Source organism: Hippocampus guttulatus, chromosome 4 (assembly GCF_054856545.1).
Source record: "Hippocampus guttulatus isolate MCC_2025c chromosome 4, RoL_Hgut_1.0, whole genome shotgun sequence".
Classification (NCBI taxonomy): domain Eukaryota; kingdom Metazoa; phylum Chordata; class Actinopteri; order Syngnathiformes; family Syngnathidae; genus Hippocampus; species Hippocampus guttulatus.
Genome location: NC_141264.1, coordinates 26,887,071 through 26,900,328, shown reverse-complemented (window position 1 = coordinate 26,900,328; position 13,258 = coordinate 26,887,071). Strand labels below are relative to the sequence as shown.

General features: G+C 55.6%; 1 protein-coding gene across 10 annotated transcripts; it reads right to left on the bottom strand.

Annotated features, from left to right (window-relative positions):
• Positions 1 to 816: 816 nt before the first annotated feature.
• Positions 817 to 13,178, bottom strand: tasor2 (transcription activation suppressor family member 2). 10 transcript variants are annotated; one of them, XM_086110260.1, is made up of 18 exons: positions 12,890 to 13,178; positions 11,713 to 11,870; positions 11,337 to 11,485; positions 11,169 to 11,264; positions 11,001 to 11,073; positions 9,249 to 9,340; positions 9,047 to 9,184; positions 8,871 to 8,974; positions 8,660 to 8,676; positions 6,868 to 8,580; positions 6,083 to 6,785; positions 5,561 to 5,963; positions 3,419 to 5,461; positions 3,212 to 3,331; positions 2,258 to 2,411; positions 2,079 to 2,184; positions 1,797 to 1,978; positions 817 to 1,272 (listed from the first exon to the last, which is right to left on the bottom strand). In XM_086110260.1, the coding sequence occupies exons 2-18, from the start codon at positions 11,738 to 11,740 to the stop codon at positions 1,190 to 1,192; spliced, it is 6,204 nt and encodes a 2,067-aa protein (XP_085966386.1). In that variant the 5' UTR covers positions 11,741 to 11,870; positions 12,890 to 13,178; the 3' UTR covers positions 817 to 1,189. The 10 variants fall into 10 exon arrangements, with proteins under 10 accessions (XP_085966386.1, XP_085966388.1, XP_085966389.1 ...); XM_086110262.1 differs by having other exon boundaries at positions 11,713 to 11,797; XM_086110263.1 differs by having other exon boundaries at positions 6,868 to 8,517; positions 12,890 to 13,177.
• Between the last annotated feature and the right edge of the window lie 80 nt (positions 13,179 to 13,258).

Sequence of the window (13,258 nt, the reverse complement as noted above, 5' to 3'; positions counted from 1 at the left end):
TCGGACCAAATCTACCCCCCCCCCCAAAAAAAAAACCCCTCAGAAAAGCATGCTTGAAAATCAGTCTGGAGTAGCCTCGAAGATGCCATTTTCTCTGACCAAATTGGATCTCAAATAAATACTGTATGTTCAAATGAAGTTGAAGTGGCATTTTTTTTAATATTGTTGCACCGAAAGCTTCTCGGTGGAAGTTGTGTCCCACATTCTGTACGCATACATGTGCTACTCACCTTCTCAGCGTGGCAGGAGAGGAAAGCAGTGATTCACCCACCGTACGCTGGATTTGACATCGTCCGACACTTTTCCAAAAGAATGGATCGAGCAAAGGGGCGTCGATGAACATGTAGCCGAAAATCTGGAAATAGAAGGTTTTTTTTCCCAGAATTTTGAAGGCAAAATCTTCGCCAATTCTGGAATGAGCCTCATGAGCCAGTGGGAAAAGTTTGCAAATCCAGCCTATTGTTTGAACTCTCGTCACGCCTCCAATACCTGGATTGGCACTGTGCAAGTGTCATTTACATCTATTTGTTATTCAGATCGGACATCGGGGGGGGCGCTCAGGCAAAATGTCTCAACCTTGGTGTGATGCTAAAATTGTCGAGTTGAAATTAAGTTTGTCAAAATTGCAAAAGGCCATTTGCGGCTGCACGCGGATGATCTCGGCCGCCGGCGGAATTGACGTCACTTTCCAGCTCGCCTTTCTTGACGCCGCGACAAATGCGTTTCCGGCCAACTCGAATGTGTTGAACTTGTACGTGAGGGTTGCACCTTACCTCAAATCTAACAGCAACGTGAATCGACTTTGTGGCGCCAGACTAGCATGGATACCAATTTCTTTTATTCCATCATTTCACTCACGTTAGTCAATACATTGATGGATCACTGCATTTTGAAATCGGACGTGCACATAAAAAGATTTGAGCTCTTTCATAAACCATGAAATATAAACGCCCAATTTAAATCATACACAATGGCACCATTCATCGCACAGCTCGTCCTCTTAGAAACCGGTGAATACTAAAAAAAACCAAAGGGCCCAACAAAACTGCAACATTTGGTACTGCATAGAACAATTTTGTTTGGCTAAAGGTAGCGTGGTCTTCGTGAATCAAGTCATGAGGTTTATTGTTTGCATTGAGTCGCCGAGTGCAAGTCGGCACGGGAGAGTTGAGGTCAGGCAGTTGCGCGGTCACGTCGAAAAACGCATGAGGAAAGAGTCGACGGTCGCGGTCAGAATTCCATTCTTCTCAAATTGCTCGGCGCTCCTCGTATCTGGAAGAAGAAGAAAACACTTTTTCAGCCACCTTCCAAACGAGAAAATGTCATGGCTTTGGCGCCAGACCAACTTTTTGGACCGGTCGCACTGGGGCGCTCCCGACGCGGCCGTTTTTGTTCCAGCAAGTATTAATTACGATGACGACTTTTGCAAATGATTTCTCCTCGCTCGTCCACGCATTATTGAACATACGGTGCCCGCCGGACCCGACGACAATCTGGTCCGGGATGTCGAAAGCGCGGCGAGAACTTTGAAGGGTAACGCGGCGTCGACGATAGTCATCCGGGAGGAGCCGAGGTCAAAAGTACGGTTCAAACGCAAAAGGCACGGCTCGTCTCGACTCCTCCAATTTTGTGCCGCCGATCTGAATCGAAGCCACGACGATACCTCGTGTGGGGGGCGCGCCTCTTATTCAGTTTTTTTTTCACTTGGCTTCAGTTCAGCTTCACGTTAGCGGAGCGCCCTACAAGTATCGCGTCGCCTATCGTCGAACACATCCGACGAGAGATTGACAACTTACCGGTCACAAACACGGGAAAACGGGCCGCAATGTTCTGGACCTGCGAGTGCACCAGACAAGCGAGATAGTCGGGATGATCCCTGGACTTGGTGTCGCATTCGTGGTAGGGCAAAACTGCGCATAGGCCCGTCTCTTGACACCAGCTCAGCAAGTCCTTCTTCTCTTCTGCTTCGGCAGTGAACCTGGACGCCGGGGGGGGGGGGAAGGTTTGAGGTTTCAACCCATCAATGAGTCAAGTTCTTATTTGGACCATGGTCGAGGACCCCCCCCCCCCACCACCACCTTGCGTTCTCCTTGAATCGCCGACTGTCTCTGTAGTGTAGCAACCACTTCCACTTTCCCGTTTTGTTCAGCTCTTGCAGGACTTCCATCGATCTTTTCAGCTCGTCTAAACAGACAGCATCAATCAGACAGGGGGCGCATTCCATTGCAATGGAGGGGTGGGGCGGGGACTGGCGTACCCAGGCTGAGGGCTTCGAGGGACGGCCCATCAAACATCACAAAGCCACCGCTGAGGAACAGTTCCTGATGGGTGAGATTCATGACATCGCGCGGTTCGTCGATGCCGGCAAAGCGCACCTCCGGCGACTTTTTCAGCTCCAGTAGATGTGGAACCTGAGACCGCAAGAGACCGAGATCCGCGGGGGACACAAGTAGTCAAGACTCTGCTCTTTGAAGAACAGCTACAGTCGAACCTCGTTTCCAGCGTTTCCACCTGAAGAACGTTTGCCTTTCCAAGTCCCAATTTCACGTCATTTTTGTTTTCCATTTGCCGATTTGGCTTACAACGAAGGTCAACTTGGTGAAAACGACCCGATTGCTCGCACAAAATCGTGTAAGTAGGCCTTCGTGACGACAAAGCGCGGGAAGCGAACCGCCACCCGGACCTTGCTAATGAGGAAAACCTACGGCGAGGGATTCCCTTCCGTTGCGACCGATCGACTCGGTACACCGTCGTACTTCCGGGGCCGCGCGCGGTCTGAAAACATGTCCGGTAAACGCAAGCAAATCTCACCGTCCCTAATTGTCTCCCGGAGCAAGCTCGGCCGAGACTACCGACTGGCACGCGACAAAAATCGCGGCGGAGTTCAAGGCCAACGGATTGGAAGATGAGCGTCGAGGGGCTTCGGGGGCGTGGCCCGTCCTGAACCGGAGAGGCCACTTTTCATTGGCTGAGAGAGAAAGTGGGAACGCGACAGTTTTTCTTCATCTTTGCGATGGACACGTTTCGACTGTATTACACGTTCATGTTTTGAGAATCTCGAAACGTTCCTACTACATTATGCGCGCTAGTCGGCGGCGGCGGCCGTTTGATCGGGAATGGCCACGAGGAACTGCCGTTCGAACGTACAGAATCGTTCCGTCCCTCGAGGTACAGTACGTCGCGACCGCGCTTCCGTCATTGACCGGCGTACCTCAGAGAGGTGCGCCGAGATGTCTTCGTTCCTGATGATGATGAGCAAAGACGAAGACTCTCCGCCGAGGAAGAACTGGCTCGGCTGTACCGCCGTGTGACCCGCCGCTTCTAAACAAGCCTTTGGAGAGTTGAAAAGAAACTTGCGGAGCTGCTCGCAGGGTTCATTTTTTCAAAGGGCCGGAAATTCTTTGCGATCGTTTCGTACCTTTGTTTCCGCAAAGAAGGCATCTTCTGATGTCACCAATATGTAGAACCTGCATTTTCTTTCCCGTGATTTCGTCCCGGGAGTCGGTGCGTCCCGGCGATCCTCATCCGCCCTACGTCGTATCGGCACTGCGACGACGGAGCGATCCGAAGGATCGGTCGGCGGCCCGCGTGGGGTCGACGCGGCCCGGGTCGGCTTTGCGCGCTTGTCCTTCGCCTCGCTGTCTGGCTTTGTCTGGCTTGACCTAGCGTCGAGCCACCGTTGAAGACTCGGGTCAGAACCCTCCGAAGAGATGTCATTCTGGCGGCCAGAAGGCGCTACCGCCTCGGGTGGATCGTCCACGGGGATGGGGGAGGACCCGGAGTCAGGCCGGCCTTCCGCAAGGACCGGCCGGCCGGTTTGGCCCGCCGCCTTGAGGACGCAAACTCTGCGCGGCGAGCGTTCCGGGAGGCTTTTGGGAGAAGCGGCTCCGAGGAGACACCCTGGTTCCATCCGGTTCCGGACGGGCCGTTGGAGCGCACTCCGGGGGCCGGCGGGTGGAGCGTTTTCTCTCAAAAAGCCCCCCACGGGAAAGTTGGCCGCACGGGGCGCGTCCTTCGGCTTGACCGATTCCACATCAGATTCCAAACGATTGAAAGTTTCAGAGTGACTTCCGCGGCTCCGTTGCCGGTTCTCGTCGCGGCCTTCCACTGAGCGAGTATCTCCCGCCGCGTCGGGCCGGCCGGTTTCACCTTCGACTTGGAATAGCGATGGTCTGCACGGGCTGTCGGGAGAAGAAGCTGCGGAAAGGACGAGCTCCATTGGGCTGTGGTTGCCGACAGTCTTTTCGATCTGACTCCGGGGGCCTGCGGCTGAAACGCCCCTCGGGTGGATTCCTTCCACCTCCGCATCTTGTCCTTCCTCAAGGAATCCCACCTCAGTCGCAAGTTTTACAGTTTCACGCCGGATTAAATCCTTCTGCTGCTGGCTTCGGACGATGGCGGAAGGCTTTTCAAAGCGCGCTTTGCCGGATCCGGTCCCACCGGTCCCGCCGACAATATGGCCGCTTTGGCCCGCCTTCAGCACTGCTCTTCTGGACGTTGACGGTTCTCGGATGCTTTCGGGGGAACCGTTTCTGGTGCGGTCACGAAGAACCTCTTCGAGCCCACTTGTGGATTTCGTACCCTCTCCAGCAAAAAAGGAAAAGCGGCTCTCTCCAACCTTCTTTTGTCCTTCTTCGGCCAACTCTGAGTCGGATGCCAAAGGTTTTACAGTTTGATGCTGAACGAAGGCAGGTCGCCGATGTATTGGAGCTAAGGGAGCCGCCTTCTCTTCTCCGCTAAGAGGGAGCGCACCCGTCGCTGCGCACGGGCTTTCTTTCCCATGCGGGCTCAACGCTGCCATCTCCGAGTTGACCAGAGAGATGTTTTCAGACGCTGAGCCCTGACCGAAAAAAGCCGCCGCCTGTAATGCAACGTGAGTCGGGGCTCGCCGATTCTCGAAGCATTCTCGACGAGGTGGCGTGGCGCGACCTCTCTCTGAATGTTCGCAGTCGGGGACAAGAGCGAGAGGCCGAGCGCTCAAATGCCGCCCGGCTTCTGCGGGTGAAATGCGGACGGCCTTCTCGTCAGAGCCTTTCGCAAAGTGACCGTGGCTTCTATGACAACCAGTCCGCGTCGGTTGAAGAGTCCCACTCTGCTCTTGTTCCCTCGCCGAGACGCTTGCGTCGCAGCGCGCAAGCGATCCTTTGCGATCGGTTTGAAGCCCCGGAAGAGACCCGCCACCCGTTTCTTTTTCTGTCAAAGGCGAGCCTCTTTCGTGTTTCGGCAGCGCCGTCGGCTCGGCGGTCTGAGAGCCGCCTTTTAAATCCATCTTGCCCGCGTCGGATTTAGGTTGCGAGCGGTCCGCCGCGACGGCGCCGTGATTGCGCGGCTCACCCGAGACCGTCGCCATCTCTCCTCGGATGATGCGAGTTTCATTCTCTCTCGGAGACGGCGCGACGGCGCGCCGTGCGCCGTGCGCTTGATCTGCTATCTCCGCAGAGAGAATCGTCGCTCGGTTTCCCTGGAAGGAGGAAAACATTTTGCTGAGGGTAAGGCAAATCCTTCAACGGAAAACTCAAGAGAGTTTACTTTGCGATATCGAGGTGACATCGGGACCAACCTGAAATGTTTGTTGCTCTTTGAGCTCCGTCGGCGAGTCGGCCGAGGCTTTTGCACTGTGGACTTGAGGATCTGAAGGGAGAACCTCAAATCCATTCGGGGCCCCGGGAGAGGAGTTGAGGACGTCAGAGTCTCGATCCAAAGAGGAGGTCCCGCTCAGGTCTGAGGTGTTGGAAAGGGAACGCTCGCTCCGCTTTTCAAAGCCATCCGCCTCGAGCCGCGCCCGAGCCTTTGTTGCCACGGCCGCCTCCGGTCGAACACCGTCGGCCGAGCGCGGGTTTGTATCCCGGTCTGAGCCCAGGTCAATGAACCTCGCTGTGGAACGGCTATAGAAAAAACCAATCCACATGTGGACAATGAGCTGCATGTCTTCCCTGGTGTCTTGAAGAGAGAAATCCCAGGGGCTGTCAAACAAGACAAACGAGACAGGCGAGAGTGAAATCAACCCGTTGAGGTGTCAGCGACACCTCAACGGGTGTCAGTGACACCGTGTCACCGGGCACTCGACCGCTTTGGCGCCTACCCGTGCAAGGCCCGGACGATGGTCCGGTCCTTCGGATCGCTGGAAAACCTGCTGTCTCGACCAAAGTCGTACTTTTCTTTCCATTGGCGCGTGACTTGGACCGAACCGTCTCGGCATAGGAAGCTGCGGTAGCGGTTCAACGCGGTCGTCCGTGTCCCCCCGCAGTCCCAAGGCTGACCATCCCGCTTTTCCGCCGGCTCCTCCAAATCGTCGGCGGCGGCCCGTGGCGTTTCGACACCGCGCGCCGCGCGCGGCTTCTGAAGCAATCCGGCGGAGCCGCTCAGAGGGGAGACCTGGAACGGTGTGCCCGGTAAAGCGGGAGGCAGAGAGGCACGCAGGGGTAACGAGTACGCGTGCTCCTGACACAACAAGCGAGCCCACTCGGCGCCTTCCGCGGGAGGGCTTTCCCGTCGCGTGGGTCCAGGCCGTCCTCGCGGCGTAAGAAGCAGCGACGCTTGACCGGCACCGGCCGCATTTGGGGGCCGGCCGTTCTTTCTCAAATCGGACCGAGGCGGCCCCGCGACGTCTCGGTCCGATTGCGACAGAACCTGCTGGCGATTGGCCCCGAGGGCCAGGTCTGCCAGTAAAGTCAAAGCATCGGTCGATGCGTTTGAGCTCGGGGTCTTCTTCCTGAGAGAATCGTCCCGAAGACGCTCTTTGACGGCATCGTCGGCGCCGGACGGCCGTCGAAAGTGCATCCACCCTGTCGAGACAGAAAACCAGCAGGCGGATCAAGGTGCCGCATGGTTTAAAAATGGCAAGGAGAACAACCAAACGGCACTTACATGTCTTCTTAAAGTGTTCCCGCGAGATATCCAGATGTTTCCTGAGCGTTTTCACTCGCTTCCACTTTGGGTAAATGGAGGGAGGCCTGCATAGGATTTCAGCTTTCTGGCCTTGCGCCTCCAACGGGGCTTCCCCGCCGCGAGCGCCTTTCGGCCCCCTTTGCTGGAACCGAGCCGGCGTTCCTTGGGGCTCGACGCACGCGCTCGCGAGGTCGGCGGTGTTCTCCAAACAGGTCTCGGCAGTGCCATTTGGGGGCTTTTCGTCGATGCCGAGCCGACGCGCGGTTGCCTTCCTCCCGGAGAGGACGCGGGTCGGCGCGCGCTTTGCGGGGCGCCCATCGGGAGCGCCGCGCTCATCCACGGCTTCTGACCCGACGGGATCCCGCAAGTCTCCGACCGCGCCCCCTCGCGGCTCGGGAGCCGCCGTCGGCCTCGGGAAGCCGCGGACGTTTGCCGTCTCCTCGGCCGGACGGGCGGGCCGCCCGGAGCCGTGAGGGACCAAGACTCTTCCGCATTCACTTTTGACGGGCTTCAAGTTCCAGCGCTCGGATTTCTCTCTCGGTGGAGCTTGCCGCTCAGCCCCGACGGCCCGACGCCTCGTCCCATTTCCCGGCCCCGCCTCCCTTGCTTTGAGCGCTTCCGCGGCGAGCCTCCTGACTTGGCGCCCTCTCACGGCCCACTTTCTGAGTCTCCGCCGGTCCCGAGTTGAGGCCGCCTTTCTCCGCTCGGGCTGACGCCCGAGCCGATCATCTTGCCGAGGTTTTCTGCGATTTTGCAGGCCGGGAGTCTCAAAGGAGGCTTCTTTTGCCTCATCCCCAGCGTTTGAGTGTTTGCGCGACAATTTTCTCCGTTGCTTTTTTGCGAGAGGAGCGGTCGCCGGACAACGCGAAGCCCTCCTGCGTTTGGCAGACGGAGGCGGCTTCTTTGCGGGGACGGGACCGACGGGACGCTTGCCGGTGACGCTTCGCTCGGCGGTGAAGCTCACAATCAGCTCTGCCGCATTTGTTGCGAGCGTCGCCTCGGCATCCGCTTCACCAGGACCCGTCTCTGACTCCGAGGGACGGACCCTACTCCGTTCGCAGGCGAGGCTCCCCACGGGCTCTGCCGGAACGTCCCGGGTCTGGAGGGTTTTCGCTTGCGGGTCGTCGCTTTTCTTCAGAACTTGCAAATGGTTTGTCGCGAGCGCGGCTCCCGCTCGCGTTTCGCCGGTACTCGTCGTCTCTGACTTTGCGGGCCCGACCGGACTTTTCTCCGTGACCCTTTGCTCGGAGGCGAAGGTCGCCGTTCGTTGCGCTGCGGCGTCGGCAGTCCCGAAGCTTTTCACTCGGGGATCGCGGCTTTTGCTCAGCGCGTGCAAATTGCGCGGTGCGGCCGTCGCTTCGGCGTTCAGGTCTTCGGTACCGTTCTGCCGTTGCGGGGGAGTCTCTCCACCAATCGGCTGATCTTCCGATCCCGTTTGCGCAGAACCGGCGGCTCGGAGCGCCTCGGGAGGTGACGGCAAGTCGTCCGCGTCACGGACGGCAGGCGGCGGGGATGGACTCGGCGCCGGCGGGGGACTTAGCATCGCGCCGCAAGTGCGCGTGCGGTTCGCCGCAATTTCACACGGTCCTCGCTTTGGATCCGCGTCCGCTTTCTTGACCTCGCCTTCCGCTAAACGGAGAACCGGCAGAATTCGGAGAATTTCGCATGAGATGAAGCCACGAGGATTGGGCTCTGTGACAATCCGAGAAAAGGCCATTGAGGCAAAGTCCCGCGTGACGGCGACGGGTCGTCGTGATCCGCGTTGCCTTACCCTTCATCGCCGGCGCTCTGGAAGAGGAGAACAAAGGTTGAGCTAGCTTCCTTCCATCCGGCAGACTGCACAGTGGAACCCGCGCGTCGCAAGTGCCGACCGTTTGGGGATCCCTCAAAGATTGACTCGAGCGCGAGGTTTTTCCTTTGAGGCGGAGGTTCCACTGTACAGCGGCCAAAAGGAAGCCGACGCATCGGCCCCGCTCAATCACCTTTGCTTTTTGTAAGAAAAAGCGACGACGGCAAACGGGCAAGCGAGGCTGGGCGAGGGCGCCGTTTCGTCGCCTCCGTCATCGAGCGGCTCGTAGACGTAACACTGCGGAACGGCAAAGGGAGGGGCTGAAGTTGGGACGGCGCATCGTCCACGCTCTCAAAGTGCCGTCTTTACTTGGCTTCTCTCAAATGCCAGAGAGCGGCTGGTTCGGGTCGTGACGGAGGCCAGGTGCTGCGAAACGTGGCAGTCAAAGCCCGCGGTGGGGGCGCCCGGAGCCGCCGCCCGGTTCCCCGAAACTCGCTTGACCCTGCCCTGCGGAAAGGAGAGCGTGTCAACCGACGCCCCGTCGCCGCCCCCCGTTTCCCTTTGCCGGTACCGTCGTCAGCTTGATTACGGCGATGTATCCCGATTGGCCGTCCTGCCAGCGCTCCGGGCCCAAACAGTCAGAGAACATCGAGATGTAAACGCCTGAACGACACCGTTGAAATACGGTCAGAAACCAGTCACCAAAGCACAACGCAAACGCACCAATTCAAAGTTTGTTTTTCTCCAACGCATCAGGTTTCCAACGTCAATTTCTCTCTGAAAAGTCTGGAGAGTCCCCGAGAGTAGTTTACCCCGGTAAGTTTGACCTACGAAAAGTGGGTACCACGTGTAGCATCCGCAGTGTTACAAAAAAAAACAAAAAAGCCAAACATGTCCAGCAAGCAAGTTCTGAGTATTTGTTCAGCGGTTTTAAATGCTCATTCTTATGCCAGACAGCCCCTCGCACTGTCCGGAGGGGGGGGGGGGGGGGGGGGGGGCAGTCGGGTGAGCCTTGGATAGTGGATCTTTTTGACGTGCACTGAAACAGGACTTATGAAAAAGGAAATATACGAAGAGAAGATATTCGGCCCATTTTGTCCAGATCTAAAATGGAATTTTGGTGCTCCACCTGCTTAGGAAGTGCGTGTGGTCCCTCCTTTCCCATCGAAGCAGAGACGTGCGGTCAGGGGAGGCGGGTGAGTCAGAGCCTCACCTCTGAATGCGCATTGCATTGCGCAATCATCACAAACTGGGTCGATACGTGCAACTGGCTGGCGCTGCTTGCCGTATAATCTGCGTGTCGCAAATATAATGTTTAGCCAATTGAAGAAGCGACCCTTTTTTGCTTTATATATTTGTAAATCTGACACCAAAGGAGTCAGCGCCTCACCAACCATGCACCTCACCGCACGCCACTGCATTGAAGTTGCCGATCCGCGAGCTCGGTCGACGCAAGATTTCTACGAGCAAGAAAATATGAACGCGACGAGGTGAAGCAAACGTAACGGCAACACCCGCAAACCGGTTGGGCGACTTTCTTTCCTCATGCGATGTCATGAAAGGGACTCGTGTTTCAGCAAGTGGCTCTCTCTCGTTAAGCCTGTTACGGGACGTCAAAGTTTTTATGCATTTCTGCCGCCGGAGCTTTCGCAACGTCGATTGTGGCGGTGAAGCGGGGGGGGGGGGGGGGCGCTTTGGCGCGACAACGCTGGACTTTGACTGCTTCGCTCGGGCCGCTCATGCCATGTGACTCGGGAGCCACTCTCGGCAATATCACGCTTCACCAGCCACACGCTGGCTGGAGCGCAGATGTTGACGTGATCGCTGCCCCCCCCCCCCCCCTATGCATCTGGCAAATAAAGAATCCGAAAACTCCTTTTTGTGCTTCATAGGCAATATGGCCGAAAAGTAAATCACAAGGTTCAGAATTTCATATTGGTCGATATCGATCCGGATTGGATTTCGGAGGTGGCGACGCGCTGGCCCCAACACGCGCGCTGCCGTTTTTCTTTTCTTTCTATCAACCGCATTTTCTACCGATATCGATCACGTGCCTATTGAGATGGAATTATTCCAGAACCCTTACCAAGTCCATTTTCAATTCTCTTTTTGCCTTTGTCATTTTGACAGTAAACCTCAACTCGGAGTGACAAACAGCTTGAAGCAAGCACGTCGGGCCTCTTCTGAGGACACCCGCGCAAGCCCTTGCCACCTCTGCCCTCAAATCAGTCCCACAGGAGGGTCAGAACCCGAGACCTCCCGACTGTAGTGCTGATGAGCTGACCGCCATGTTCGTTACTCACGAGGTGCGCCGTTGTATTACCCTTGAGGGGGTCTCCCAAGCTGCAACAGGAGCTGGTCCCAGTGAGAACTCCAGTTCGCCCAAGCGCATTGGCCTGCGAAAGAAAAGATGAAATCAGAATGAAGGGAAGAGGAAAGCGCACCAGGAAATGTGTCGTGGCAGATTGAGCGCCAATGTGTGTGTGTGTACCTTGTTGACGTCATCAAAGAGCAAAAAGCCGTAAGTCTCCACCAGGTCATCTTGTGAATATCCCGCCCGTTTTCTCTTGGCTCGAAAGGCGGCGTACTGAAAGCGGGATCCAAAAGTGAATTCGCGCGGCCCCTCTCGAATTGCAAAGACCCCTCAAATAGCAGTCACCTTTTGGTTCAAGGCCGGGTTTTGAACAAACCAAGCCCATTTGTATCGGAAAGACAGCTCGGACTCTTCGTACAAGTAGGCACTTCGGAGTGGAGCCAAGATTTCCCGTTTAAAAGCGTCAGAATGTTCCGTCACTGGGATTAAAACATCTGAGTGCGAAGGGGGGGAAAGACACGAAGGGGAAGAAAAAGGCGAGGGAGTAGAGGTGCGAAATGCACAACAAGTAAGTCGCGCGGCCGTACTTTGTCGTACTTGCCGTACGCGAGTCGTACTTGGACGGCAATTGCGACAGAGGGAGCCGATCAAAGAGGCTCCGGTGTGAGGGATTCGCGTTTAAACCGCCAAGGCGAAAGTGAAACTTGAGCGTGTACTCAACTTGAAGCGGAATCGGTTCCACTTTCCATTTCGGAACTTGTCAAGCCTCGCGTCGTCCTCGTGTCCTTCTTGTTGGAAGCATGGCCCTCCCCAAAAAACACACAAGCCGCATGAAATCTACTCCCAACCGGCGCAAATCGACTTTCACTTCGCTCCCGCCTGTGAGGGGGGGCACAAAACAAACTAACTCGCGCACTCACACACACACACACACAAAAAACATTGCTGCTCGGCAATTTCCCAAGCAGGAAGTGGCAATCCGGGCCACGTAGCACATCCCAAAAAAGAAAGAAAGAAGCCGCAACAACACCAGCAAAAAAAAAAAAAAACGACGAATCCCAACTTTTGCTCGTCAATCCGACGTGTGTGAAAACGGAGAGCGACGCGAGTCCAGTCGCGAGGACGGCGACTGGGGGCAGGAAACGAAAGCAAACGCCTTGCCAGCAGCCGCATCCATTTTGAAAGTCGTCAAAGGCAAACTCGAGCGTCGCGTCCGAGCGATCGCGCCGTTGCTCAAGAACTCAACGCCGGCGGTGCCACGCCAAGTCCTCCTCAGCCTTTCCTCTTAGTTACACTGCGACCGTCCCAATAGACGATGGCAACTCACCAACCGCCGACTTGTGGACTATTTCCATGCCTAACAGAAATGTCACTTCCCGTGACCGCTGGAAACCTTTTTTGTTATCCAACTTCGATGTTAGGATCAAGTGGAGCTCCGTGAAACACAAAAAGACGTCAAGAGGACCGGAAATAGCCTAAAATTGCGAAGAGAACACACAGTGCGAGAGAGTTTGGGGGCAAAAGGTATCAAGTATATGGCCAGATATGTGGTGGTGGTTTCATCATGTTGGATTTCATCGTTTCTATCGCTTCGTTTCTCGCGACCGGTCCCGACAACTCTTTCCCGTGTCTTTTTCAATGTTCGCCTGTTGAGGCTGACCGGGTCAGCAATCTTTGGCCCAACACCCATTTTCAGTGGCTCGCGGCATATCCTAAAAATGACATTTGACACGACGGTCAGAGTAACAAGGGAGGATGTCGAGAAGTATGTGCAACTGGTTCACTTTCGAGCTTTTCTAGATTTGCAAAGATACAAATGCATTTGTACAAATATTCAGGACAAGAACGATTTCTCTTCAAAACGGCGAATAAAGATCATTGAACATCATTTCTTCTACCTTGTTTTTCGTGTCAAGTTCCCATTTTGGAGCAGATCACATAAAGGGGTTTAAGGGATGCCGTCACGCTGAAGCATTTCCAGCACTAAAGAGGATTCGTTTCCACTGAGAGTTGGACAAACAAACAAACGTGACAAAAAGCTGAAAGCCGACCAAAAAATCCCCCCAGGTATGGAAGTATTTATTTATTCATCTAGTTATAATTTCACGACAGATAGACATAAATGTAGCAAAATCTGAGAAGCGACGAACAACAACAAAAAGACTAAATATAACCCAAAAGTGCCGGAAATATGGGCAAAAAAGACGGCCCGTATTCCGCTCGTGACTGTCGTAAACCGTAGCGCCGAAGGTCACGTGGTAAGCAAA